Source organism: Globicephala melas, chromosome 11 (genome assembly GCF_963455315.2).
Source record: "Globicephala melas chromosome 11, mGloMel1.2, whole genome shotgun sequence".
Taxonomy (NCBI): domain Eukaryota; kingdom Metazoa; phylum Chordata; class Mammalia; order Artiodactyla; family Delphinidae; genus Globicephala; species Globicephala melas.
In genome coordinates, this window is record NC_083324.2 from 59577838 (window position 1) to 59605350 (window position 27513).

The 27513-nt window shown below is 42.1% G+C and overlaps 1 protein-coding gene across 3 annotated transcripts in view; it reads left to right on the plus strand.

The window, feature by feature from the left end:
• Window positions 1-27513, plus strand: part of DST (dystonin) — a 496183-nt gene that overhangs the window by 38629 nt on the left and 430041 nt on the right. For all 3 annotated transcript variants that reach the window (XM_060308075.1, XM_060308076.1, XM_030841045.2), the window contains exon 3: window positions 5105-5305. In XM_060308075.1, coding sequence (XP_060164058.1) covers window positions 5105-5305 — 201 coding nt within the window. The remainder of the gene's footprint in view (window positions 1-5104; window positions 5306-27513) is intronic.

Here is a 27513-nt window from a genome sequence, read left to right on the forward strand (position 1 = left end):
TGAGCTCAGTAGTTGTGGTGCATAGGCTTAGTTACCCCACGGCATGTGGGATCTTCCCAGACCAGGGCTCGAACCCGTGTCCCCTGTATTGGCAGGCAGATTCTTAACCACTGAGCCACTAGAGAAGCCCTATGCTAGGTTTTAATTAGAGTTTAGTGAAAATAAAGACATATTTTTCCCCATCCGAGTTCATTGATTGCCTGCTCCATCTCCCTTGAATTTTATCCATGGATTCAAGAACTTCTGCTCTATACTTTATTTCTAGCCTTGGATGAGGAGAATCGTAGGGTTTTTATGGGGCATTACGTGCTTTATAAACAGCAGCTTATTGAGCTTCATAATATTTGAATATGGTAAATCTATGTCTTTACCTATAAACCTTAGCTTTTCAGGTACACCAATAACACAAAAACAATTCTATATAAAATACTCATTGCATTAAGTTTCCATTTGTTCAGATGCTTCATCAGTAAACTGGATGGTGGTTTGATCTTATATAACAATAATTCTTCCTTGAAAATGTTAACTTTTTCAATTTCTGCCTGACTTTTCTAAAATGTTTATAGACATTTCTTGTTTTAATCAGTCAACATATGTTCTGAGTATATGTAGAAGATTAGCTCTGAATGCATTACTGCCTTATAACCTCCCTACCTAAGAGCAAAGTGGAGAGGGCACAGGTTTGGAGTTAGAAAGACGAGCTTTTCTTTTTGTGAGTTTTGGCCTTAGGTAGGTTACTTACTCCTGGTAAGCCTCAGTTTGGTTGTCTATGAAGTGGATATAATAGGCTTAGCACCTAAATGGTGCTTAGTAAATTATTGCTATTAATATCTTCTCCCTTTTTTGACAGTCTAAACAAACAGCCTGGTTAAGTCTGAGTATTTGATGTGTGAGGAAAATAGCTAGCCACGTGAAACCTAACAGAAAGAGTATGCATCAGGGGTTTTGTTTGCAGGCAATGGAATTTGACTCTGACTTAAACCAAAAGAGAATTTATTACAAATGTATGGTAGAATTTACAACCAAAACTGAATTGTTATAACAGAAATAGGCAGCTTCAAAAGGTCTTTGGTGCATCCACTAGACTGATAAATTCCTTCTGCTATTTTCAGTCTTTACATCCCTCTGCTTAACATTCAGTGTCTAAGCAGAGAGACTGCAATGGGTTGATCCTTGACCATGAGCCTCCCTGGGAACTATACCAGGTTATTGAGAGGGAAGATGTAGAATGGGCTGTGGAGAACCCGGACTTAGCTGTGTATCAAGACTTTGCATCTGAGAAGTTACTGCCCAAAGGGTGCTGATAAAACAGGGTGGCCTAAAGACATGAAAGCAACCTAAAGGTCCATTGACAGATGAATAGATAAAGATGTGGTAAATATGTACAATGGAATACTACTCAGCCATAAAAAAGAATGAAATAATGCCATCTGCAGCTACATGGATGGACCTAGAGATTATCATACTAAGTGAAGTAAGTCAAAAAGAGAAAGAAAAATATCATGTGATATTACTTATTTGTGGAATCTAAAAGATGGTACAAATGAATTTATTTACAAAACAGAAATAGACTCACAGACATAGACAATAAACTTATGGTTACCAAAGGGAAAAGGGAGGGAGGGATAAATTAGGAGTTTTGGATTAAGAGATAACATACTACTATATATAAAATAGATCATCTATAAGGACAAGTATACGAGTATAGCACAGGGAACTATACTCAATATTTTGTAATAACCTATATGGGAAAAGAATCTGGAAAAGAATATCTATATCTATGTCTATATCTATATCTATGTATATATATCTGAATCACTTTGCTGTATACCAGAAATTAACACAACATTGTACATCAATACATCAATAAATAAATAAATTTAAAAACAGCGTGGCCTAAAAATGGCAGAAGTCCACTACCAAGAGACTGCCAAGTTCCCAACACCTACTGGTTGAAGGACATCCGGGCAAGATCAAATGGCTAGAGGGAGAAAGGGACTTTATACTGACTCCATCAAATCCCGTTAACACCTGTGAGAGCTTATAGCACCACCTACTGTTTTAAAAGAAAATTTCCTTCTGTTAAAAGTCATGGCTTATTTTTTATAGTATTTAGGACAAGCAAGTGTAATAAACCCCAAACCAATAATTATCTGCAGTGGTTTAGGGAGATTAAAAAAATGCCTGCTCAGCAATGACTGTGTGCTGTTTGCAGTGTTTGTGATCATAGCTCTGAACTGCTGGCAGGTGAGTTGCTGCTGTAGCATCCAGGAAGTGAAACCATAATAATAAGGGGGTCCATTGACTACTTACTGTCATCTGTGTACTGTTCTAAGAGGCTGATGTAGACTATCTCATCTAAATACCATGTAACTCTACTAGAGGGGGAATACTGTATGCATTTGGCAGAGGAAGAAGCTGAGGCTCAGAGAAGTAACTTGGCCAAGATCGTACACCTAGTAAGTGGGAGAGCTGGGGTTCTAGCCCAGACAGTTGGACTCTCAGGACAACAAGTGCCTGGGATTCTCTAGAGCAGGGAACTCTCTCCTGATGACCAGGGTGGTTGGTACCTCATGTGTCTATCAGCAGGACACACCTGCAGTGTGATTCATTTTCCTGTTTACATCTGATTAATAACACACTTTTGTCTTTAAGAATATATACCTAATAATCATAACCAACCCTTATATATCGCTGTGTGCCAGGCACTTTTCTAAGTACTTTACATTTATTAATTCATTTATGCTTCTCAACATCCCTATGAATTAAGTACTGTTTTGAATCTCCATTTTACAGATGAGGATATGGTTCAGTAACTCTTCAAGGTCACATAACTAGGAAGTGACAGAGGCTGTGTGTCAACCCAGATAGCCTGGCTGCTTGCTGTCTGTGTACTGCCCTGTAGTGTTTGTAAGAAGTTATTTTAAAATAGTCCATGTGTATTTGGATATAAGATAAATCACAGAAGTGTGTATGCTGGTGCTCTAATCTTAGAAAAATGTGAAGGTGGAGTGAAAGTGACAGAAGTTTAGGAAAGACTGATTTAAACAGTTTCTAATTTTTATTGTAAGCAGTGCTTGAATATCTACTTGGGCCTACTTGCTAGAGTTTCTCCAGAGTAGATACAGGGGTGTGGATTTACTGGGTTATTGTTCTCCAAAATGACTGTACCAACATGTTTTACTTTTTTTTTTGGTCGCTATAAGTGAGTTTTATGTAGTTTTCCTAAGAGTTTCTAGAATTTGTAGGCCCTCGAGACTATTGGTAATAATAGAAATTAAGTAGAATTTGGTTGTTTGTTACTCCTAAGAGCATAAGAGAAGGAGAGTCTGCATATTTACCTAAGAAATATGCTTATCCCCACTGGGACAGAAGCTAGTGTATCATCAGAACACTCAGTTCATTCCACCAGAGCACATGTTTCTGGAAATCAGTGCCACCTAGTGGTGACTAAACCCCTCAGTAGCTATCAGAGTGTGGTGTATGTGTGTGTGAGTGTGTGTGGGGAGGGAGGGCGTAGGGGGAGGACATCCAGGAACCTGCATAAAAAAAGCAGCCCGGCTAAGCCATTGGCCCAGTTTCCCCTTCTCCATCCTTTTCACGGCACCTGCTGCACAGCCCTGGGATTACATGGGAGTCTGGACATGTTCTGAGCCTGTTTGGGGTTGAGGACCGCCTTCCCCCCAGGCCTGCACACAGACGAGACGTGGAAACAGGCTCATGTGTTTGGGGTAAGAAGAAAGTGCCCAAACTGTGACCTCAGTTTTGCCAGATCCATTTGCATTTCCTCCCTTGTTGATTTCTGTTGACCTCCGCCCTCCTTTGACTTTGTGGCTCACCTGGAACTTCTGTCTTTTTCTCCTTCATCCTCAGCCTGGTGTCTAGGGCCCCATCATCACACCGCAGATTCTCACCTCGTCCGTTTGTGCGTTCCCCTGCATGTGGGTGTGCACATCATCAAACAATGTTTCTTATTGCTACATAAACATTCCATCCATCCATCCATCAATCCATCACTTTACTTCTTCATTCTTGACTTATGTTGTTTCCTTGCCTGGAACATAAATTCTATCCCTTCTCCACATTCCACTGGTCCGCTGAGCTCAGCTTCATCGATTGATTCCTCCTGTAGGGTCTGTCTGCACCTCGCGCCCTCCACTGCCCCTCACCCCGCGTCGCCCATCCCAGTCTGCTCGTATACTCTGCAGCAGACTTCTGCTCTGAAGCAAATCGTCAGCTACTCCAGGACAGAGGTTATTTTATGTAATTCTTTGGTATTTTCCAAAACCGTGTGCACGTTCCCAGATGCACAGCTGAACTTGTTTCCTTGCCCAGCGAGTCGTCCTTATACTCACCATACTGTAAAAAAGAAGGAAAGTTAACATTTCATTGAGCACCTGGTATCTGCCAGATACTATTCTTAGAATTTTATGTCTAAGCATAGTATCTGCTTACGTTTGCTTTTACATCTGTTACGTTATTGAAAACCTAAAAACCCTGTGAGGAGAATGTTATCCATTTCTTAGGCTGGAAAAATTAGATTATCAATCTTTAATAAATATGTAGCTATAATGAACAGGTCAGCATTTAGACCCAAGCCCATCTGACCCCCCAAACCCATACCGTTTGCTGCACTGTCCTGCGCCATTTGGTGTTAGACCCTCCCTTTAAGGTGTTTCATGATGATGCCTTGCATTCCTGACTTCCTTCCTGCACAGTCCACTTCCAGGGGAGCAGAGCATCCTTTTCCCTGGGGTAATACTGGGTCCTTTCCCTGTACCATCCTGACGCCCACCTGGAGCCCCCCTTCTTCACACTTAGTTTGACTTATATCCACATAAGTAAAGCAGTATGCCTGCCTACTTTTTTTTTAAACTAGCATTTCTGGATTAAAACATCTCTTAAGGTAGAATAACTCTGGGTCCCGGAACACGAGATGCTTTGCAGGACACACAAACCTTGCTACACTTTGAGCTCACTTTTTGGGTGGTCAGAGAGCTCACAGAGCTGGTGTCTTTGGACGTCTCTGTGCAACTAGCCCCAGAGAACTGCCCAACTGACTCAGGACCAATCTGCATCTGTTCGCTTGTGTTTCCTGCCCCAGGGATTCCGAGCCAGCCCTCGGCACCTTAGGAGACGGGCCGCAGCGGCTGCAGCTGCCCGGCTGGAAGAAGCCAAGCCTGCCGTGGAGGTTCACCACCAGAGCGAGCAGGAGATCTCAGTGAGGAAACGAAGAATCAAGAAAAGCAGCCGCGTCCAGCCAGAATTCTACCACTCCGTCCAAGGCGCTTCCACCAGAAGACCTGTAAGTAGGGAACTGTCTTTTCAAAGAATATTAAATACATTGTCACATGGGGTGGTCCTTCTCTTAGTCTTCAAAAATGATCAGATTGACTTTAAGTAATTCAGTTATTCTCTTATTGTCCCAGCAAGTAGTCGGGAACTCACGTGAGTGCCAGCGAGGAATGTGGTTTCCCAGGAAGCGCTGGTCAGCGGTGGGCAGGGGTATTGAAAGCTGGTGAATCCTGACCACATGAGAGTGGGGTCTAGAGCCCGGATGGGGCCATGGAGTAACCCAGCTGAGGCCTGCAGTGGTGAGAGCTGAGTTGGCGGAGGCGGGTGACAACAAAGCAGCATCGGGATGGTGAGGTGTGGAGGGAGGGGCTGACCCCTTCATCTGCAGCTGTCCTCCAGGTGATGCCGAGGGAGCTGGCCCCTCCGGGTGGTTTTTATGTTGCTCCCAGGCGGCACTGCTGGCCTCTTCTAGCAAGTGCCCTGGGTCAGCCGAGCTGCCTTACCAGTTACCAGGGAAGTTACCTGAATAGTTACCTGGGAAGCTTGGTGCTCACCTGGTCTTCACCCCTTCTCCTCTCCTGAGCACACTGTTCCATGTGCTCTGACCTTCTGTCTTGGTTGGGGCTCTTACACAGGGACTTGTTGCCGGGGCTGTGACAGTTAAGGATTTGGGGCTTAGACACTGACATTTAAAAAACTTTCAAGGAGTATTTCATGACTGCAGTAATCTTGCATTACTTCAGCATTAAAAAAAAGTTTCCCTATGAGTCCTTCCTGTGCTGTGGAGAGCCTATGATTGTCGTGACTCATGCCAGCTGAGGGGAGCCAGCAAGATTTAATGTGATAATATGTCTCTGTAAATTATTAAGACAGACCTGCCCTTCTGTGGGGTAACTGTGTAGCAGACGCATGTGGAGTTTGCGGCCAGGCCAGTGACAATGGAAAGAAACTGAATTCCTTTACAGAAAAGGTCCTGTTTAGCCAATGGTAAAATAAGCACATACTTAGAGATGAGAGCCTTCCTTTCATGATTGAATAAAACAAAGGCTAAGTAGAATTTGGTATCTACGCGGAGCAACAGGAAATTGTAGGAAAATTTATTCATTCAACAAACGTAAGCTCTTTTATACAGGAAATAAGAGATGCACAGGTATGTATTAATAACTAACGGTTATTGAGGGCTTACTTGTATAACTGGAATTATTCACCTTCTGAATGATGAAACTGAGGCCCAGAGAGGTAAATAACTTGCCTAAGTTGACCCAGTTGTTTGGGGGTAGAGTCTAGGCTTTGGGTCTAGGCAGTGGACTCCAGGGCCCCAGCACTTCCTCTGCAACCTTCTGCCTTCTTGCGCCCCAGCACCTCACCACTGAGTCCATGGACAGACACGCACACGAGTAAACGGGGTGCAGGCCTATGTTAGGGAAGTGCTGCCGTGGACCGTGCACCTGGCATTAGGGAACATGGTGCATGGCCAGAAATACTTGCAGAGAAGCAGACGCCTGAGGCGCGTCCTGAAAGAGGAGTTGATCCGGTGGGAAGTGGAGGGAGGCGTCTCTGACGAGGAGAACGTGTGCAGAGCACAGAGGCATGACCGCGTGGCAGGCCCGGGGGACAGCTCGAGGTGGTGCTGGTAGATGAGACCAGGGTCATTAAGGGATACATTATGCTGAATCGTTGGGTTTATCTTCTGTGACAGGGCTCTGTTGAAGGTAGGGAATAGGCACATTGCTTCTCCTGCTCAGAATCTAGCTAATTCTTTCTTCTAATCTCCCCATGTGGATGGAGAAGTACGTGATCATCATCAAAGTTTAGGAGCCCTCCACCCCCGCTTATTCCCTCCTGAGCACTGTACCTAAGTGCCTTGGTAATAAGACATAGTTCCCATGCCTGGTGACTCTGCCCTGGAACACCTCTCCTTGCTCTCTGTTTGCCTGGAGAATTCCAGTTCACCTCTGAACACTGACTCGAGATCAGGCGGCTTATTCAGGAAAGTCTTTTCTGATCCTTCCCATCAGAGTGAGGTGCATTCTGCTTTGGTCCTCGGCCCTTTGTACAGATCTCCAGCAGCGCAGTTACTCAAGTGAAAAAGGCAGGCTCAGTAGTGAGATGGACACGGGTTCGACTCCCGCTCTATGTATCTGGCAGGAAACAGCTGGCACCATAAGAGTTTAATGGAAGGACTGTTTCCAGAAGCATGGGCAGGGCTGAGATGCTCCAGCAGCCTTCAGGTGGAACCTACCTACCTATCTGCCTACCTCCCACCCCTTGTCTGCAGGGGTGGCAGACGGCAGGGGCCTTGCTGGGTCCTGGTCAGAGGGCTGGAACCAAGGAAGCAGCCTTTCCCAGGAGCTGTGGCCGAGGCGTGCAGCCCGGCCAGAACCCAGTGAGTCAGGAAGGGGGCAGGGCAGAGTCACCAAGGATGGGCAGAGTCTGAGGGGACAGACAGGGACCCTGGCAAGTAAAAAACATACGTGGTCATCTTTGCCGAGCTGTTCAACTCCTCGAGACTCAGTTTTCTTACTGTGAAGTGATAATAACAACGGCGACCTCACTGAGGGGTGAGGATGAACTGACGTGTGGAATTAGGTGGCCTGCTTGGCATAAATACTCAGTACATGATAATTCCTTCCTCTCCTTCTCCCCCAGACCTTGACTTCCTTGGGGTCCACATCGTCTGGCCTAGCATATTTCCTGGCATATGACATCTGATGCATTTTATTGAACAAATGAATGAATGATATTTATACATGACGTGTAGGTTAGGCACTGTAGGAATTCAGAGAATGGAGAGGTTTTTTTCTTTTACCCCCGAAATAAGGTGGTTATGGGGTAACTACTTAACGGAAGAGACAGGATTGAATTGGGCTTAATTATGTGTAGGAATTGGAGAGCCAGCAGACGTCAGCTCTGGGAAATAGAGTAAGCAGAAGTGCTGATAACTGTTTGGCTGGATGTGGGGGATTATGAGAAATGTACAAGATAAAGCTGGAAAAAGTGATGGGGCCGGAATACCACTGTGTTTAAACTTCATTTTCTGTGCTTCATGGAGACCCTGGAAGAGATGAGTAGCATCATCATAGCAGGATTTTAGGAATTAAACCTGAGCAGGCTGGGTCAGAGGGGACCAGGACAGGGCCGGGTCAGTAGCTACTGCAGAGGTCTGGGTGTCCGGTGATTAGGACCTGAGCTTGGACATTGCCTGTAGCTCTCTGCCGGCATCTGGTGGTCACTGCTGGTAGGGAACCTGAGGAAAGCCTTTGCCCTCTCCTCTTCAGAAGGATCATTTGGAAGGGAGCAGGGTTAGAGGACAGGAAATAGCAGTGGAGGCTGCCTTGTTGCTAGGGGCAATAAAAACATTCCAGGAGCTTCTTTGGGGCGAGTAAAGCTCACTTCCTCCATCTGTGTGCTTCTCCTAGGGTCATTGTTTTGTAGACTGGAAATCGTCAGAGTTGGTGGCAGGAGGCTGTTGGCTTCGTATGTCATGTGATTCCTGCTTAGCCTCTGCTGACATTTCCCTGTTTTCATGCTGTAGGTGGACTTGAGCGCCGGCCTTGGGTCCTCTTCTGGGTTTGGTTAGGTGCAGCCAGTAGGGCCAGCACATGAGCCTGGAGCCTGTGTCTTTTCCAGCTTACACAGTGGGAGGGAGAGGGGGGACAAGTCAGTGTCAACTCTGATGGTGGCCTGGAGATGAAATAAAAATAAATCAGCTGTGGTGACTCAGGATTATTTGAATGACTTTATGTGAAGCACTCCAGGCGTTTCTAGCAGCAGTCTGAGTAAGAAACAGGCCCACGAGTCAAAAGACTGACACAGGACGTAGCAGCGAAGGAGATGACTCAGAAGCTGTGACAGTGCACTTTCAGCCAGGAAGCGGGCCCCGAGCCACATGGAATGCATTATACTTTAGCATCTCCGGCTGCTCCAACCTAGTTACTTTTTCTGAATTCATCATTTGTACTCCAACGTGGCTATAAGAATTAGTAACGGAGATCCTAATATAAACATAATTAGTAATATATGTGTTTTCTTTGCTCCTCTTTTGAAAAATGAGATGTTTCTAAGAGTGAGTAAGCCAAACATTTATCCTGATTTTCTCTTTTAGGTCTTGGGACTTATCCTATATATTGAGACATGTCACTGGAACATTTAGGAATTTTTACCACCTTGGAGCAGAAAAGATAATTAGATCCACATCTCCCTTGGTTCTTTAGTATTTTGACATTGCAATTGGGTCTGAATCCTAGAGCTTGAAACATCACCATCATCACCACCATCACTGGAGCACTCACATCACTGCACGCTCGCTACCTCGGCAGCCCACAGGCAGCAGGTGTCTCTGTGCTTCCCTGTTTTCTCCCCTTTCATCTTCCCAGCAGTTCTCTGGGGCAGGTGCTCACTCTCCGGAGGAGGAAACCTGTCAACATCACACAGCTGGTGGATGATGGAACGAAGATATAAACCCAAGTGTTCCGACCGGAGCAGTTGGAATAGATTCAAATGATCATGTTTCTAGGCCTAGAGGTTTATCCTAATGAATACTTTCATCAGTTTGAGTCTCAGGTTTCCTAGCTGCATAGAAGTTTTTTAACTTTTGCGTCAATCAAAACCTATTTTTAAATGGTACTGGAAAGCATAGATAAGCCCCAAACCTCACTCTTGCCATGCTTTTCGTTCAGCCTCTCCTCCTGGGGCAGAGGACCTGGGAGGCAGCAAGAGTCTTTCTACCTAGAGCCCTCACTTGAGCCTGTTAATGTAGAACAAAAAGGGGAAATCAAAACTTTAGAGCACCTGAAAATAACCAGGCACCCTGACTCTGTCCCTGTTACATTTCACTGATTCCAGTTTTGTGCACATGTCAACCCCATCGCCTGCATTTCCTGGACATAGAGTCTCTGACACTAGCTCATAGAGGTGAAGGACTCTCTGATTAAAAACTGCCAGCGCCCCCAGGTACCGGCCAAGCGGTAGCCCTCTCCCTGTGCTGGCAAAACTGAGGCCCACGAGCTTCTGTCCTTCACTCTGGGGCTCCTGCCCCCAGTAACTGGATTATCAAGCCTGATACATTTAAAAAAAAATTTTATTGAAGTGTAGTTGATTTAATGTTGTGTTAATTTCTGCTGTACAGCAAAATGATTCAGTTACACACACATATATATATATATATATATATATATTCTTTTTCATATTCTTTTCCACTCTGGTTTATCACAGGATATTGCATATATTTCCCTGGGTTATACATTAGGACCTTGTTGTTTATCCATCCTTATATAGTAGTTTGCATTTGCTAATCCCAAACTCCCAATCCTTCCCTCTCCCACCACCCTCCCCCTTGGCAGCCACAAGTCTGTTCTCTATGTCTGTGAGTCTGTTTCTGTTTTGTAGATAGGTTCATTTGTGTCATATTTTAGATTCCACATAGAAGTGATATCATATATTTGTCTTTCTCTGACTTACGTCGTTTATGATAATCTCTAGGTCCACCCATGTTGCTGCAAATGGCATTATTTCATTCTTTTTTATGGCCAATATTCCATTGCATCTATGTACCACATCTTCTTTATCCATTTATCTGTCAGTGGACACTTAGCTTGTTTCCATGTCTTGAACCTGGTACTTCTGACTCAGGCAGGCTTAACGCAGACAATTGGCGGTCCTGCTTTCTGAAAGGTGAACACTGGGGAAGAAGCTGGTGTGGCCTGAGGGGTGGAAATCAAATTTCCAGTTTGGATATGTTAAGTCTGAAATATCTACTAGATTTCCTAGGGTCTGGATTTCATGGGGTTGTCAGTACATGGATATTGTCAAATCCAGGAGACTGATCAGGATAACCCAGGAAGTGAATACTGATAGAGAAGGGCGTTGAGGGCTCAGTTGGGGTCCTCCAGAGCCAAGAGGTTAGGAAGAGGACGGAGGTGCCCTTTAACTTCTGATGCCTTCCTTCAGAAAGACAGATGCAGAGAGCAGATTGGTGGTCGCCAGAGGTAGGGGGTGGGGGTAGGGGAAAACACAATTTAAAAAAGTACACACAACTGAATACATCTGTTGTTTTCAGTGACACAGAAAAACAAACCCTTGAATACACCAAAAAAAAAAAAAAAAAAAAAGAATGAAAGAAAAAAGGAAAAAAAATTCCAGGTGGCTTATGCAGAGGTGGGTCCAGGGCTCTTGACTTTCACTGAAGGATGTTCGCCTTCCGCCAAGAAAGGGCAGCATGGCAGGCAGAAACTTTAAAGAGCAGCAGGAAAGGATTTCCCATGCAAATGCATTACTCCTCCCCAGCCTTGCCTTTTCTCCTACCAGACCACTTCCTTGACCTCACCTTCCTTTTCCTTCCGTTGTTGGATTTTGTTTTCGAGTCTCGGGGAAATTTTCTGTTTTTCTCTTTGCAGCTTAGGTCATTGTAAGGCTGCAAGATACTTTGGAACATTGCACAGTTTTTTTTTTATTTATTTATTTATTTGGCTGTGCCAGATCTTCGCTGCGGCACGTGGGATCATTAGTTGCGGCATGTGGGATCTAGTTCCCCGACCAGGGATCAAACCCAGGCCCCCTGCATTGGGAGTGCGGAGTCTTACCCACTGGACCACCATGGAAGTCCCTTTTGCATAGTTTTTCTTTGTTTTAAATTAATATTAACAGGTTTCAGGCCATCTTTGTAGTCGGGAGCCTGCTGCTGTGTAGAAAAGACTAGCCAGACATCCTTGATCTTGTTGAGAATGTAGGATGTTTCTCTGTCCCTTTCCTGCTTAGGTTGTTCAGTGGTCTTCCCTTTCCCTATCCTTTTCCAGTGTGTAGCCCCATGCGGCTTTATTTGCATAACCTCAGGACACTTCTCTTTCTGGGGAAGGCTTGCTTACAGCTCACACCTTCCTTTGGGTTAATTAATTGGTGAATACAAAGCTCCTAAAGGAAATGTTTGTTTCCTTTTCCCTTTGGAGTTCTAGATAATGAACTGAATGAATAAAGTCAAATTTCTTTTGCTAACTGCTTAAGAAGGATTTTGTGGAATAATGTCCATTCAGCTTACTGAGTCTGTGCTCATTGCTACACCTCCCTTACAGGACCTTACCAAAGGTTTCATTTATTATAAAACTGCTATCAGTAGCTATAAGAATAATTGGTGCACAGGATCATGCGGCGTACATGGTCTATATTAAATGAATGGTGCTAATATAGATAGAGTTTAGTTTCTCAAACAACTCATGAAACCAAAATGAACTTGGTGAAGGGGTTCATGTGCTCTGCTTGGAGAAAAATAAACACATTCTTCTAACTCATGATTCTTTTCAAAGCCAGCATTTGACTGAAGCAAGGCCTGTTGCCATTGTTTTTGTCTTTCTTGTACTCAGCACCACTTGCTGTCTTGAAAACCTTAAATTCTTTAAGCTCCAAGGAAATAAAACTTACAGAAAAAAAATTTAATTAATTAATTTTTTATCTTTTTATTTTTGGCTGCGTTGGGTCTTCATTGCTGTGCACGGGCTCCCTCCAGCTACGGTGAGCAGGGGCCACCCCTTGCCACGGCCTGCGGGCCCCTCACCACGGTGACCTCTCCTGCTGTGGAGCATGGGCTCCAGGTGTGCTTTAGTCTTCTTTTTTTTTTTCCAGAAAATTTTTAGATAGCCACTTGTGCCTTCAAAATTTCCATGGATGGGGTGGATAAAAGAGCTGAAAAGATAGCTCCTTTAGAGATGGTCTAGTTTATTTCTTTACTTCTAACCAGAACAGTCTTTACTTTATTTCTAACCTAACCAGAATGTTAAAATGTTCTGGGAAGATGGGTATAAATTTCTTTATTTTAAAGGACACAGCTCTTCCCTTGGAATTCTGTTTGATGTTTAACAGCCGTGTTTGCCTGGGGTGACTCCTTGACCTTTGCCTAAATCCTGTGGTTTACAACTTAAAACCATTTCCTATTGTACCACCTGTGAAGAGGTACTGTGAAAGATCTAGAGCTTGTCTCTCTTCGTCCAGTGCTTTCAATGATGAGGTCTCCCCTTGTCTGATGGCTTGTATTCATAGCCAGTTCATTGTACTTGAGAATCAAAGAGCTGCTTCTTTTCTGGGCTCATGGTTCCATCTCTCTGGACCTTTTCTCCTAGACCTAATTCTCCGTTCTTCCAAATATCACTGTTGTGCTCCTCTCAGCCCCCTCCTGGTGAGTGGCAAGAATCCATCTGATTTCTCTCAATAGTGCCTCTCTTTTTTTTTTTTTTCCCAATTGTGAGGTGATGAGTGTGGTTCAAAAAAATCAAACTGTGGAAACTGAACAATCGAACATATCCAAACAGAATTTAGTTTGTGCCTTGGGAGAAAAGTGGTCAGTTCTGGAAACGACAGTGATGTTTCAGGAAAACTGCTGCTTTGCAGTAACTCTTGTGAATGAAAAATGCCACCTGCCATATTAGTAAGCAAAAGATGTTGCAGCCATCAAGCCATCACATTACAGCCACCTGACAGTGAGCCCTGGGGGAACTCAGGATGGAAACAAAGAATGCCTGCCATCTAGCAGTCAGTCACTGCAGTCTCCCCTCATTGTGCACCCCCCCAAAGGGACTCAGGATGAGAAAGCACAGGATACTGGCCCCAGATAGCTGAGGTACATATCAAAGGAAGATTTCAGGTAGCCCAGACATAGGCTCTTCCCATACATAGAAAAGTGCTAAATTCCTTAACTTGAGATGTCTGGTTTTCTTTATTAACAATAATCTTTTGATGTTCTGACTACCTGGTCTTTGTTGCAAAAACTCCTGTATATCCTGGCTCCCCGCTTGCCTCTTTGGAGCCGTCCCTCAGAGCTAGCTGAGAGGCTGTGTTGCTGGATTAAGTCCTCAGTTTTGTCTGCTGAATATAACATAACTCTCAACTTTTAGGTTGTGCATTTTTTTCACACTTCATATTTTGAAAAGTGTGTTCATATTCATGATCTCATTTAATCTGCACAAGCAACTTGTATCTTGAATGGGGCTTAATATTGTTAACCCAGTCTGACAAAAGTGAGTTTCAGAGAGTAAGGACTGGCCCAGGTCATCAGTCTAGATGGAAGCAGACGTCCTTTGTCCCTGCCGTCTGTTAGGAAGAGCTTCAGCTCCAAGAGCACTTGGGGATTGGGTGGGAAATTTCAGGGACAAGAATATAGATTCCAATAGACTGGAGGAATTATGCATGTTTTCATCCTGACTCATTCCTGAGGAGTAGCTATATACCTTTGAGAGCATGCTCACAGCCTGCATTATCTGTACCGCTACCCCAGGGTACCAATGTATTGGCAAGTCCGCTTTGGTCTAATACTACCAAGTCCATGCCACAGCCTCCACACTTTGTGCTCGGTTATCACATGGTAAAGTAGCTAATTAACTCTGATGCTGGGGAATATCCTTGACCTGTCAGCACTGACCCCCCACTGCGTGCAGCTCAGCATCTCTGTGGTGGATGAAGATCAGATACCTAAATTAATCTGATGTTAAGATGAGGTTTAAATACTTTTGTGTACTGTTCCTGGGAATGTGGAATGGTGCAGCTGCTCTGGAAAACAGTATGTCAGTTCCTCAAAAATTAAAAATAGAAATTGTAAGGTCCAGCAATTCTACTTCTGGATATATACCCAAAAGAATTGAAAGCAGGGTCTGGGAAAGAGATGTTTGTACACCCATGTTCATAGTAGCATTATTTGTATTAGCCAAAAGGTAGAAGCACCCCAAAAGGTGCATTGATGGATTAATTATAAACAAAATGTGATGTATCCATACAATGGAATATTATTCAACCTTAATGAGGAAGGAAATCATGACACCTGCTGCAACATGGATGGATCTTGAAGACATTATGCTGAGTGAAATAAGATAGTCACAAAAGGACAAATATTTCTCTGTGAGGTTCCTCGAGTAGCAAATCGTAGAGACAGAAATTGTCAGCGCAAGTTCCTGTGCCTGACGCACAGTGAAGCCAAACAAACGGAAACATCGGAGTTTGGAGCAGAGAAAGGTTTATTGCAAGGCCATACAAGGAGATGAGGTGGCTTGCCCAGAAAAGCCTTGAGCTCCCCGAAGGGTTTTGGCAAAGCATTTTTAAGGACCAGGAGAGGAGGGGTCTCAGGGTATGTGATCAGCTTGTGCACAGTTCTCTGATTGGCTGATGGTGAGGCAGCAGGGTGGTGTCACAGGGGTTAACATTATCAGTCCTTAGGCTCCAGGAGGCCTGGGACTTGTGCTCATGGTCATCAAGTAGTTCTTCCATTTAGTAGTGGTGGTGGGGTTTCATATCTGCAAAACCACTCAGGAAATTTGCATTAAATACTATTATCTAGGTACTTCAGAGAGGAGCTAAAGCGGAGGATATGGGGGAAGGCCTGTCCCAGGAAGGCCCCATAGGGTCCTGCTCTGTTACAAAAGTAGAATGTCGTGGTTGCCAGGGGCGGGGAGGAGGGAGTGGGGAGTTGTCTGATGAGTATGGCCTTTTAGTTTTGCATGATTAAAAGAGTTTGGGGGAAATTCCCTGGCGGTCCAGTGGTTAGGCCCGCTTTCACTGCCGTGGCCCTGGGTTCAGTCCCTGGGTGGGGAACTAAGATCCCGCAACCTGCATGGCGTGGCCAATAAATAAATAAATAAATAATAAAAGAGTTCGGAGATTGGGTGCTCAACAAGGTGAATGCGCTTAATAGTACCGAACTGTATGCTTTAAAAAGGTTAAGATGGTAGGTTTTACGTTTTGTGTATTTTACTGCAATTAAAAAGAAATTGAGTTTAAACAACAGCTGCAGGCAAGGAGGCAGAAGAGTCACAGTAAAGGTTCACAGAATAAGGGCCCAAATGATAAGAACATCAGAGAAGATACATTTAGCTTATTTTAAATAAAAAGCTCATGGAGTGTGAGAAACACAAGGTAGCAAGGTACAAGTAGCAACTGCTAAGGAAAGACTCACTTACTAATTGGAGGATGTGTTCTTATATACATGGTGCAGGCATGACTGTGGATTGAATGTCACATGTCAAGACATGCTGTTTCATATGCATGAAATGACAGTTGCTATCATTCTTAGAAAAGAGAAACTCCTTAGAATGTAAAGTCTTAGTTGAGGTTTTAAGGGCTATTGTAGAATACATTTGCATGAGTTAAAATATTGTACTCCGGGATAAGCAAGATTGATCTAAAACAATGTAAACTTGCATTTTAAGTCAAAAGATTGTGTTATTTTGTGATCGGTTTGTGTTCTTGTGTCAGAAAAACTTCAGAAATAAAGTAGATATGTTGATGGTGTTCAGAGCCAGGATTTTCAGTTGGGAGAGAGAAGAGATGCAGGTGTGAAATCAGGAAAGTTAAGTAAATCCTTAATTGAATTGGAAATATCAGTTTGAACACACAGTGAGGTTTTTTCATTAAAAAAAAAAATTTCCTGGCTCTGCCCACTGAACAGGGCTAGAAATAGTGACCAATCCAGTAGAAATGCCCATACAGTATTACAGTATCCTAATGTCATTCCTTTTTAAAAATTAATTCATTTTTTAAATTGAAATATAGTTGATTTACAGTATTATGTGAGTTTCAGGTGTAGTGCATAGTGATTCAGTATTTTTGCAGATTATACTCCATTGTAGGTTATTACAGGATAATGACTATAATTCCCTGTGTCATTTCCTTTTTTTCTTTTTATTGGTGAATTTTATTTATTTATTTTTAAGATTTTTTTTTTCTTTTTTTTTTGGCTGCACCACGTGGCATGCGGGATCTTAGTTCCCCAACCAGGGATCGAAACTGCGCCCCCTGCCTTGGAAGCGCGGAGTCCTAACCACTGGACTGCCAGGGAATTCTTTTTCTTATGGAAACAAATCCAGGCTGTGTCTTGGGTCAGGTTCCTTAGGCACAGCCTGAGAGGCTGTAAGTGATGTATTGAGGGGGAGGGTCAGGAGAGGAACAAGGGAAGCAGGGAGGGTGGGGGCAAAGTCAGATGCTGGCTTGGCAGGGGCTGGCTCTGCCTGGTCCTGCATTGGCTCCAGGGAACCAGTGCACAGAGTTCATCTCAACTGGAAGCCAGCCTTTTGTCCCCAGCTGAGTTAGTCACAGGCTCTGGGCTCCTGGAGAGGGAGGGTGTGAGGAAGCTTGGGGTAGCCCAGGGGAATGCTGTGAAGAAGGGGCAGCTGTGAGCCATTAGGGTCAACAGCTGGATAGAGGGATGGAGGGATGGGCGGCCAGGCACTCGGCAGCCATCACAGGCTCCTTGGAGAAATGGCTGATTCCAGGTCTAGAATGAGAAAGGGAAGATGAGCCTGACACACCTTTTTTTTTTTTTTTTTGCCTTTTATTGACAACTCTTTATTTTTTGAAATTTCAAACTTACAAGTTCAAGAGTAATAACTATGAACAGTATAATCTTCCTCTAGATCATCAGTAAGCCTTTTGCCATCTGATTTCTCTGTACACATAAACACACACACACATTTTTGGGAACAGTTTGAGGAAGTTGCATACATTATAACTCTTCATCCCTAAATACTTAAAATATATATCACCTAAGAACAAGGACTTTCTCTTATATGTTACATTTCAGTTATCAAATTCAGGAAGTTTAACATTGATTCAATACTATTGTCTAACGTGTACCTGTGTTCAAATTTTCCAGTTGTTCCAGTATTGGCCTTTGTTTTTTCTATCCAGGATCCCATTCTACATTTAATGGTCAATAAACTGACCTCTTTACTTAGTCTCCTTTAATATACACACTGGCTACCAAGTTTGGAACCATAGGAGAGTATGTAATATGTGGTTTATTAATATTACATTAAGACACATGTAAAGTAATAGTACCTGTTTCAAGACTTCATAAAGCCAGGCACATCTTGTCAAACCAGAAGACAAGGAGGCATCAAAGATTACTGTGGTCTTGTCAGAAGAATCAGGAGTTAAACTTGGAGAGGCTCCTACTGCCTAGTCAATAAGAATAATGATCACAGTGGATTGAATATCACATCAGTATATTTAAAATCCGTGATATATGACATTTCAAAAAAAACCAAACTCTCATTGTTGACCTTTGGAGAATGCTAAGTGAACTAACTCACTTTTCTGGAAAATAATAAAGAGAAAGAATCAAGCATTGTCGTGTCTTTGCTGTAAGAGTTTATTCTACATGGTAATCAAATGGTGTTGTGGAGGGAAGGAGTGATGGAATTCGATGTCACCACTTTGCAAATCCAGGTGAATAATGACCTAGATGGTGATGGTGATCGTCAGTGACGCTGACACTGCAGGAGAGACATCAGGTGCCTGCTGATGAAAGGACCGGTAACAGTATCAAACTGCTAGTACTAATTACAGAGTTACACAGAACATAGGGTGGAGCTATGTGTTAGGTGATATATTGAAGACAGAGTTAGCAAAATGCAGACTCTGGGGAACTTCGGGGCAAACACTCCAATTTCTTCGACGAATAAATTGTAAGAAATAAAAAGTAGCAGGAGTAATCTATAGATTAAAAGAGATTGAAGGGACCTACCAACCAAATGTAATGTTTAAGCCTTGTTTCAATGAGCAAACCAAATGTAAAAAGAATTCTTGAGAAAGTTGGGGACTGATTGGATATTTGATGGTATTAAGAAATTTATATTAATGTTTACATTGGCAATGGTTTTGTGATTTTGTTAAAAAGTCATTATCTTTTAGAGATATGTACTACAGTATTTAGCAATGAAATAAGATCCCTGGAGTTTGCTTCAAAATAATCCAGTAAGGGGCGACGGAGAGAAATGTGGGTTAGGGTCTGATTCAAACAACACTGACCAGGAGATGGTAATCATTGAAGCTGGGTGTGTGTAAATGGTAGTTTTAAAAATTTTTCTATTGTTGTATAAACTTGAAATTTTTTATAATGAAAGGTTTAAGACCTTTAAAAATAAGAAACACATCTTCATTTAAAATTTACCTCATCAACACTTTGCTTCATCAAGTCCCTCTTCTGGCTTTTGTTTTCCATAGAGTGAGCCTAAATTTTTGTAAATATCATTTCCAGACTTCAGATATTTACTTAGAAAATTTAAAGTATAGTTGATTTACAATGTTGTGGTAGTTTCTGGTGTACAGCAAAGAATGTACATATTCTTTTTCATATTCAGATATTTACTATAAGAAGGTTTTTAGAAAGACAGAAGGGGGCAATATTCCCATGGCTATCTTTTGATGCTTTTTACTTCTTTTTTCTTTTAACGAAGGACTATTGGCATATTTGTTGGCTTTTTACTTGGAACATTTTATAAAACCATGTTCGTGAATGGTGGGAAAATGTGCTTATTATTTAAAATTTAAACAACTACTCTAAAACAGATGGGGCAATTATATAGGCATATTCTTCCATTGTAATATCTGAAAGCTGATTTTTCCCTGAGATTGCTATTTTTGTTCTTTGTAGATTTATTAATATGAGAACAATCATTATTGAAACAAAACTAACCCGAAGGCAACATGCCATCACATGGCATGACTTTGTCTTGCTGAAACTCAAATAATACCTAGTCTTACAGTCTTTTCATAGTAAGTGGAATTCTTCCATTCCAGTATTACTTTACTACAGCAGATTGCACTTATGTCTTCTCACAGAGCTCATGAAATTTTGATGAGGGCTGAAATGTGAGCAATTGAGTCGCCTAATCGATTTGAGTTAATCTTTAGTATTGACATCACGTTCCATTATGTGACTCTGCTCAGGAGATGGTTTTCCGGAGGTAGATTATTGCTTTCATTTTGCTGCTCATACTTGTACTTCTTTGTTGCTAAATAGGGCCATGAGCTGATCACATTTCCAGTTCTGTTCAAAGCTTACTTAAGACAGCTTGAAACTCTCATTAACTCTGTGAATTTTATTTAGCCCTATTAGAAATGGGCATGGATAATTGAGAATGGATTATAATTTTCAGCTGCTTTGCCAAATGCAACGCCCCCCCCCCCCAAACAAACAAAAAAACCACTTCTGTTTACTTTTGCTAAACTGGACAGCTAAGCGTGGATCTTTAAGAAGCAATGGAGTTCTAACAGGGTGTGTGCTTTCATGCTATTAATTTTTACAACTTGCTACTGCAGAAAAATAATTCTTTTTAAATAGGCAGCATAAGTGTTGAAAGTGAGCTCCTTTTCTATTTAGCTGTCAGAGTAACCTTTCCCTTGAACCGTGATTATAATCAGTTGTGACAGTTCACTATCAGCCTTTCCTCCTCCTGCGTTCCAAGAAGGTTAAACATTTTTGAGCATCAACCTTTGTCCCGAGTTCAGAAGGACAAAAATTATCTATTCAACCTGAACATACACTTTTGAGTGGGGTTCCATTGAGCTCCTGGGAATTTTAAAGAAGGGAGGTCAGAAAAGTCATTCATTGTTGGCACCTTTTCCATCCTTTTGTTTGATGCTTTTTGTTTTTTGGTCTCTGTGAAACAGATTAGCCTCCCATTTATTTAATAAAGTGTGAACTAGACTTGATTTTTTCCACTGATGACAAATTAAATTTCACCAATAAAAAAATCACATGGTTTAGATATATGATTGTTGATTGCTTTTGAGTTGTGTTATTATCTGTTCTCAGGAGTAAAAAATTGAGTATGGCTGGAGAGTTTTAGAATTCTGTGGTCCATGGCCTGAACCTTAAAACCTGGATGCTTCCTTTTTTAATATAAAAATAAAATGGGTCTGAAGGTGGAGGCAGAGTGGGAAGATGAGTCAGTTGGATGTCAGGCATTGTCTGATTCTTCTGAGAGTTACTTGGTGTTTGCTTTAAATTCTTAGTTATTTTCACTGGTTCTTTTTGTTTCCCTAGGTATATATAATTTGAGTAAGAGAGTATTTTATATTGCTAGGCATTGTATAAGTATCTTATTAGCTGATGTTTTAAAATCTCTCTTTCCCTAATTGTGGAGCCAAGTAAGTTGAAAAACAGGACAGTACTGCTTTCTTAAAAACATGTGAAAATTGTCTTTACAAAGCCATTGCTTCATTGTAGTCTTGTCTCTGCTCTGACTTTAATAATGAGAAGAATGGGAACTATATTCAATAGCTTGTGATAAACCATAATGGAAAAGAATATGAAAAAGAATATATATATATAAATATATGTATAACTGAGTCACTTTGCTACACAGAGGAAATTAACACAACATTGTAAATCAACTATACTTCAATAAAATTAAAAAGAAAAACCTAATGAGAGGAATGATGTCTCCTCAGAAGAAAAAGACTGGACTTTGTGTTCTAAGCCTCAGCCCTAGGGAATTGTGGGGTTTCAATAAATGTTTAATAATGAACCTCTGATCGCCCTCTTTTCTGAATAGTTATTGCTTAGTCATCACGGAGTAAGAGAAAGGTGAGAAATCAGGGCGAGGAGGCGTGGAGAAAAGGAAAATCATAGGCTCAGTTATCATGGCAAATAGCCAAGTTAGATTGTGGTTTATATATCCAAATGTACCTTTCTTGAGACTTTTGAAAGTCATCTGTTCATCCTGGGACCCGAAGTTTGAACATTTGTATATAATATGCTACAACAGCACCTGGTTTATTAGCAGGCTGGGCCTAATTTAATTTTGCTTGAGCTAAGACAAGCTTTTGAGCAGTGTAAGCAGTCTGATGGAGATGCTGAGAGTGTGTGTTCTGGAGCCACATGGCTGTGTGAGTTTCACTTCTGGCTTTAGCACTTCGTAGCTCAGGGCTGTGGGCGCTGTGACTTTGTTTACCTCCACTGGGCCTCGATTCCTCAACAATAGAAGGGCGGCCAATAACTTCAGCATGTTACTGTGAGCATCGTCTTTTCATTGTGCTCAAAAGAATACTTGGCACATAACAGTGCTGCATCCGTTTACTCCTTTTCCTCATTGACATCCTGGCTTGGGATAGGGTTCCAGATGGATTGGATCCTGGAGACATGGAGGGTGAGTGACATAATGCCCCAAACTCCAGGACTTTCGAGTCTCGTGGATGTGGACAAACAGCTTTTACAATGTAGTAGGATAAGGGTGTTCTAGGAGAGTATTAGACACTTAGCTCTAAGAAGGTCAGCAAAGGCCTCTTGGGAGAAGGGGTTGGTGAGCTGAGTAGGGAGGGACTAATTGAAGAAAGAGGGATGAGCCTTCCCAGCAGAAGGAGCTGTGTGCTTGAAGGAGCAGGAGAAGGAGAGAGCTCTGTCCCTTCGGAGAGCTGGGAGCAGTTCCTAGTGAAGCTGGTGTGGAGGGTGAAGCTGGGTGGGTCTGGTCATGAAGGGCCCTGCTTGTCCTGCCACAGAGTTCGGGCCTTTATCCTTTGGCTCCAGGGTTCCTGAAGGGCAGTGAGGAAGGTGGGATGATGTGTTGTGATGGGAATTACAGTTTAGAAAGATTGGTGCCAGTCTGGCGATTGGATTGGAAGGGACAGGGTTAGAGTCAGGGAGACAGGTGCTTTGGTCTGAGTAAGAAATGATTAGGGCCCGAATTAAGATAGTAATAGTGCAGGTGAAAAGAGAGGAATGAATTTGAGAGCTATAAAGGAGTAGAATAAATAAAACTTGGTAACAAATAATATGAGGGGTGAGGAAAAAAGAGAAATTATATATCTATAATATATATGATGATCACATATATATAACTCATATATACATATTTCTTTTTTTATCTTTATCTCTCTCTATATATTTGGTTTCTAGCTTTAGCAAATGAATAGATTCTAGAGTTTCTCACTAAAATGGGATTAAGCAAGATGAGAGACATAGGGTGGTGTCCGGCGGAGAGCTATGTTGGATTTTGTGTGTGTTGATCTTGAAGTGCCTGCCGGAGACCTGAGCAGTGACGTCTAGGAAGCATTTGGGTATTAGAATATGGAATTCCCGGGAAAAGAGAAAGTTGGCAAGAGAGATTACATAGTCACTTGTTGTTAAAGCTGAGAGTGAATAGATTAGTCGGGGCTGTAGAGTGAGAAAAGGAGATGAGATCCCAGATACTATGCTGAGATTCCACGTAATAATATATGAGGGTATACACGTGGGTTCAATGGTGGAAGAGAAAGTCATCAGGGCGAAACAAACAGAAGAAGCAACCAGAGAAGAAAACCAGGGAGAATGGTATCATGGGGACCAAGAGAAGAGTGAATTCCAGGAAGAAAGTGGTAATGATAGAAAATATTAAAATATTAAAATTTAATTTATATTTTTAATTAACAAAACATTATTGTTAAGAAGGGTGAAGAATGAATTTGTGCTCTGGATTTAAGCCACAAAGAGGACTTGTGTGTTTTGCAAGGAGGAACTTTTAGTTGTATTTCAGTGGGTTAGAGTACACGGGACTTTTGATTTCAAGACAGCAAGTGAAAACCATCTGATTCTTCTTGCAAAATCACTCCAAACAACAAGGCCAGCAAGACACTGAGACAAAGTCAGTGTTTGATGAGCCTGAGAGACACTTGTAATCTTGAACCACAACAGGTGAAGATAAAAGAGAATGGAGAAGGTGAACGACTTCTCCAAGAAGAGGACTTGTTCACAGGGAATCCAACCATCAGCCCTCCCAGCATCCCGGACCCGTCAGGAGGAGGAATCATCAGGCTTTGTTGCAGGCGGAAGTGAGGTGGGGCCTGCAGATAGGAATTGTCGAAAAGTCTCCACAAGGAACATCGTCACTAGGCACCTTCATGACTCAGTCAGACACCTTCTTCCTCATTCCCGCAGGGGACGAGAAGTGTATTTTCTGAATTGAGTCAGAGAGGCTGTGGACTCGAAAACAGGCACTGAGGAAGGTGGGAGTGAATTGTGGGCATGAGTAAATCTGATAGGTCTTCTGCTCCTTTACCCCATCCAACTCCCACACCCCAGATGCTGGCCTCCAGGCTTATCCTTCCTAGGAGGGGACTGGAAGACACAGAGATGAGTGGGTCTCTTATGAAAAGGCCAACTGCCACCTAGTCTCCTGGTTATGTATCCCCTGGTTGACAAAAACTTCAGTCCTGAGTGTGAATGGACAGCTAAGCATCACCAGAAATTGGAGAAAGCCTCCAACATAAAGGAGAGAGAAGGGACTTCCCCGGTGGCGCAGTGGTTTTGAATCTGCCTGCCAATGCAGAGGATGTGGGTTCGAAGATCCCATATGCTGTGGAGCAACTAAAACCCATGTGCCACAACTACTGAGCCTGTGCTCTAGAGCCCGTGAGCCACAACTACTGAGCCTGCGTGCCACAACTACTGAAACCCATGCGCCTAGAGCCTGTGCTCTGCAACAAGGGAAGCCACTGCAATGAGAAACCTGCACACCGCAACGAAGAGTAGCCCCCGCTCGCTGCAGCTAGAGAAAGACTGCGCACAGCAACAAAGACCCAATGCAGCCAAAAAAAAATAAATAAATAAAATAAAATTAAAACTAAAATTAAAAAAAAAATAGGAGAGAAGAACAACAAAAATCCCGACTTTATTAAAAGAGGAAAAAAGAGGAACTCAAAAGAAAGAGTGACGATATGGGGAGCTGAAGGAAATTCCTAACCATTCTTAATGTCCTGAAAAGGGTAAGAGAAGATATTGCATCTATTAAAGTATAATTTTCAGAAAATTAAAACATGACCTTTATGCAAATATAAAATGAGCATGCATTAAAGATTTTATTCAACTCATTAATTAGTGGGGGAGCCAGTCAGATAGTAAGATCAATTCAAAGGAGAATCTGAGGGACATATATAATCAGTCAAGAGTGCAGAAATGAATCTGCTAATAGATGCAAAACAGGTTGATATTCTATAGGGGTATAATGTGTAATATTGAGGTTATCATTTTTATAGGGTGGAAATTAAGTCCATTAGATAGATACTGGACAAAACTCATTTGCATTGCTTTGGACAAGAATCCTTTGCTTTACTTCAGTCCTTTATGCTTATAGGGATGTAATAGCCTGGTCTTGTGCTTCTCAAAATGTGGTTCCTAGTCCAGCAGCCTGAGAATCACCTGGGAGCTTGTTCTTTGTTCTTATCTACGCATTAAGAAATTCTGGGAGTGGAGTCCAGCAGTCTGTGTTTTGGCAAGCCCTCCAGGTGATACTGATGCATGACGAAGTGGGACAACCACTGGTTTAGTCAACAGAAAGTCAATCAGAGGTTCCCATTCCAGAAAAAGGAACCCTCCTATACTGTTGGTGGGAATGTAAATTGGTGCAGCCACTATGGAGAACAGTATGGAGGTTCCTCAAAAAACTAAAAATAGAGCTGCCATATGATCCAGCAGTCCCACTCCTGGACATTTATCTGGACAAAACTATAATTCAAAAAGATACATACACCCCTATGTTCATAGCAGCACTATTTACAGTAGCCAAGACATGGAAGCAACCTAAATGTTCATCAGCAGATGAATGGATAAAGAAGATGTGGTACATATATAAAGTGGAATTCTACTAAGCCATAAGAATGAAATAATGCCATTTGCAGCAACATGGATGCAACTAGAGATTATCATACTAAGTGAAGTAAGTCAGACAGAGAAAGACAAATCCATACGGTATCACTTATATGTGGAATCTAAAATATGACACAAATGAACCTATCTATGAAACAGAAACATACAGACAGAGAACTTGTGGTTGCCAAGGGGGAAGGGGGTGGGGGAGGGATAGATTGGGAGTTTGGGATTAGCAGATGCAAACTATTATATATAGGATGGATAAACAACAAGCTCTTACTGTGTAGCACAGGGAACTCTATTCAGTATCCTGTGATAAACCATAATGGAAAAGAATATGAAAGAAATGTGTGTGTACATGTGCAGAAAAGATCCTCAGGGGTCAGGGAAGGGAGGGGGCACCAACCCATAATATGTCCTGCCAACCTCCCAGAGACTCTTGCGCTGGAATCCATCTTGGCTAAAAGATGCACGTGCACATCAGATAGGGCCCTGAGTCAGACCGGATATGAGCAATGAGCAAGATGATTGGCTAGAGGAAACCTGGAAAACTGCCCCCATATAAGCAATTTAAGCCACCCCAAAGCACAACTCTCTCTCTGAGCCCACTCATGTGTCCTTTTCATATGTACTCTGCTTCTAATAAATGCTTTACCCACTTAAAAAAAAAAGTGTGTGTGTGTGTACATAACTGAATCACTTTGCTGTATAGCAGAAACTAACACATTGTAAATCAACTATATGCCAATAAAAAAAAAACAAAAGAAATCATTAAAAAAGGTGCCCATCCCTACAGAATTAGATAATCCCCAGAGTGTTCATTGGACAGTGCTCCACACTCCATTGAAAGAACAGCTAATAGGCTTTTTTGCTTATTTCCAAGTCTTGGGCACATTTTCCTGACACATCCATGAAGGAAAAACAATATGGAATTAAAAATAATAAGGAGCCATCAAAAAAGAAAAAAAAAAGAACTTCTGGAAATTAAAAATGATAGTATCCCCTCCCCAGGTGATAGTTGAGGAAATCTTCCAGAAAGTAGAAAAACAGACAATAGGAGGGAAGAGATAAGAACATTATAGAATGGCCCCAGGAGAGCCCATATCTGAAAAAAAGGAAGAGAGAAGAGAAAAATAGGAGAAAATTATCAAAGAAAGAAAACAACAACAAAAGTTCCCAGAGCTGTAGGATATGCATCTTTAGATTAAATAGATTTACTGACTGAGGGAGGAGGGGGAGGGACAGTTACAAACTACTATACGTAAGATAGATAAGCAACAAGGATTTAGTGTATAACACAGGGAATTATACCCAATATCTTGTAATAACCTATAATGGAATATAATCTGCAAAAAAACTGAATCCCTATGCTGTATACCTGAAACTAACACAATATTGTAAATCAATTATACTTCAATTTTAAAAAAAGAAAGACTTATTGAGTGCCTAAAACAATGAATGAAACAAAGACCGATGCAAAGGCACATTTAATATAATTACTGGATGCTAGGGGTAATAAAAAGATCCTAGAAACTTAGCGAAAAAGACAGAGGATGAGGAAGGATGGATAAAGCAGGGCACAGTAAGGGAGGAAGGGGGAGGGAAGAGGACATCAGATACAAAGAATGACTTGAAATCAGTGCACTTATTGTGTATAAACTATTCCTCAGCAGAGTTGATTTAGAAGAGGACACGAAGGATGAGAGAATAGTTTCCTTGGACTTAAGAACAATACTGGAAGCTTTAAGATGATGGAGCATTGCCCTTGAAATTCTGAGGGAAAATGATTTCCAACCCAGAATGTTATATCCAAGCTGTCAATAAAGTGTGAGGATAAACAT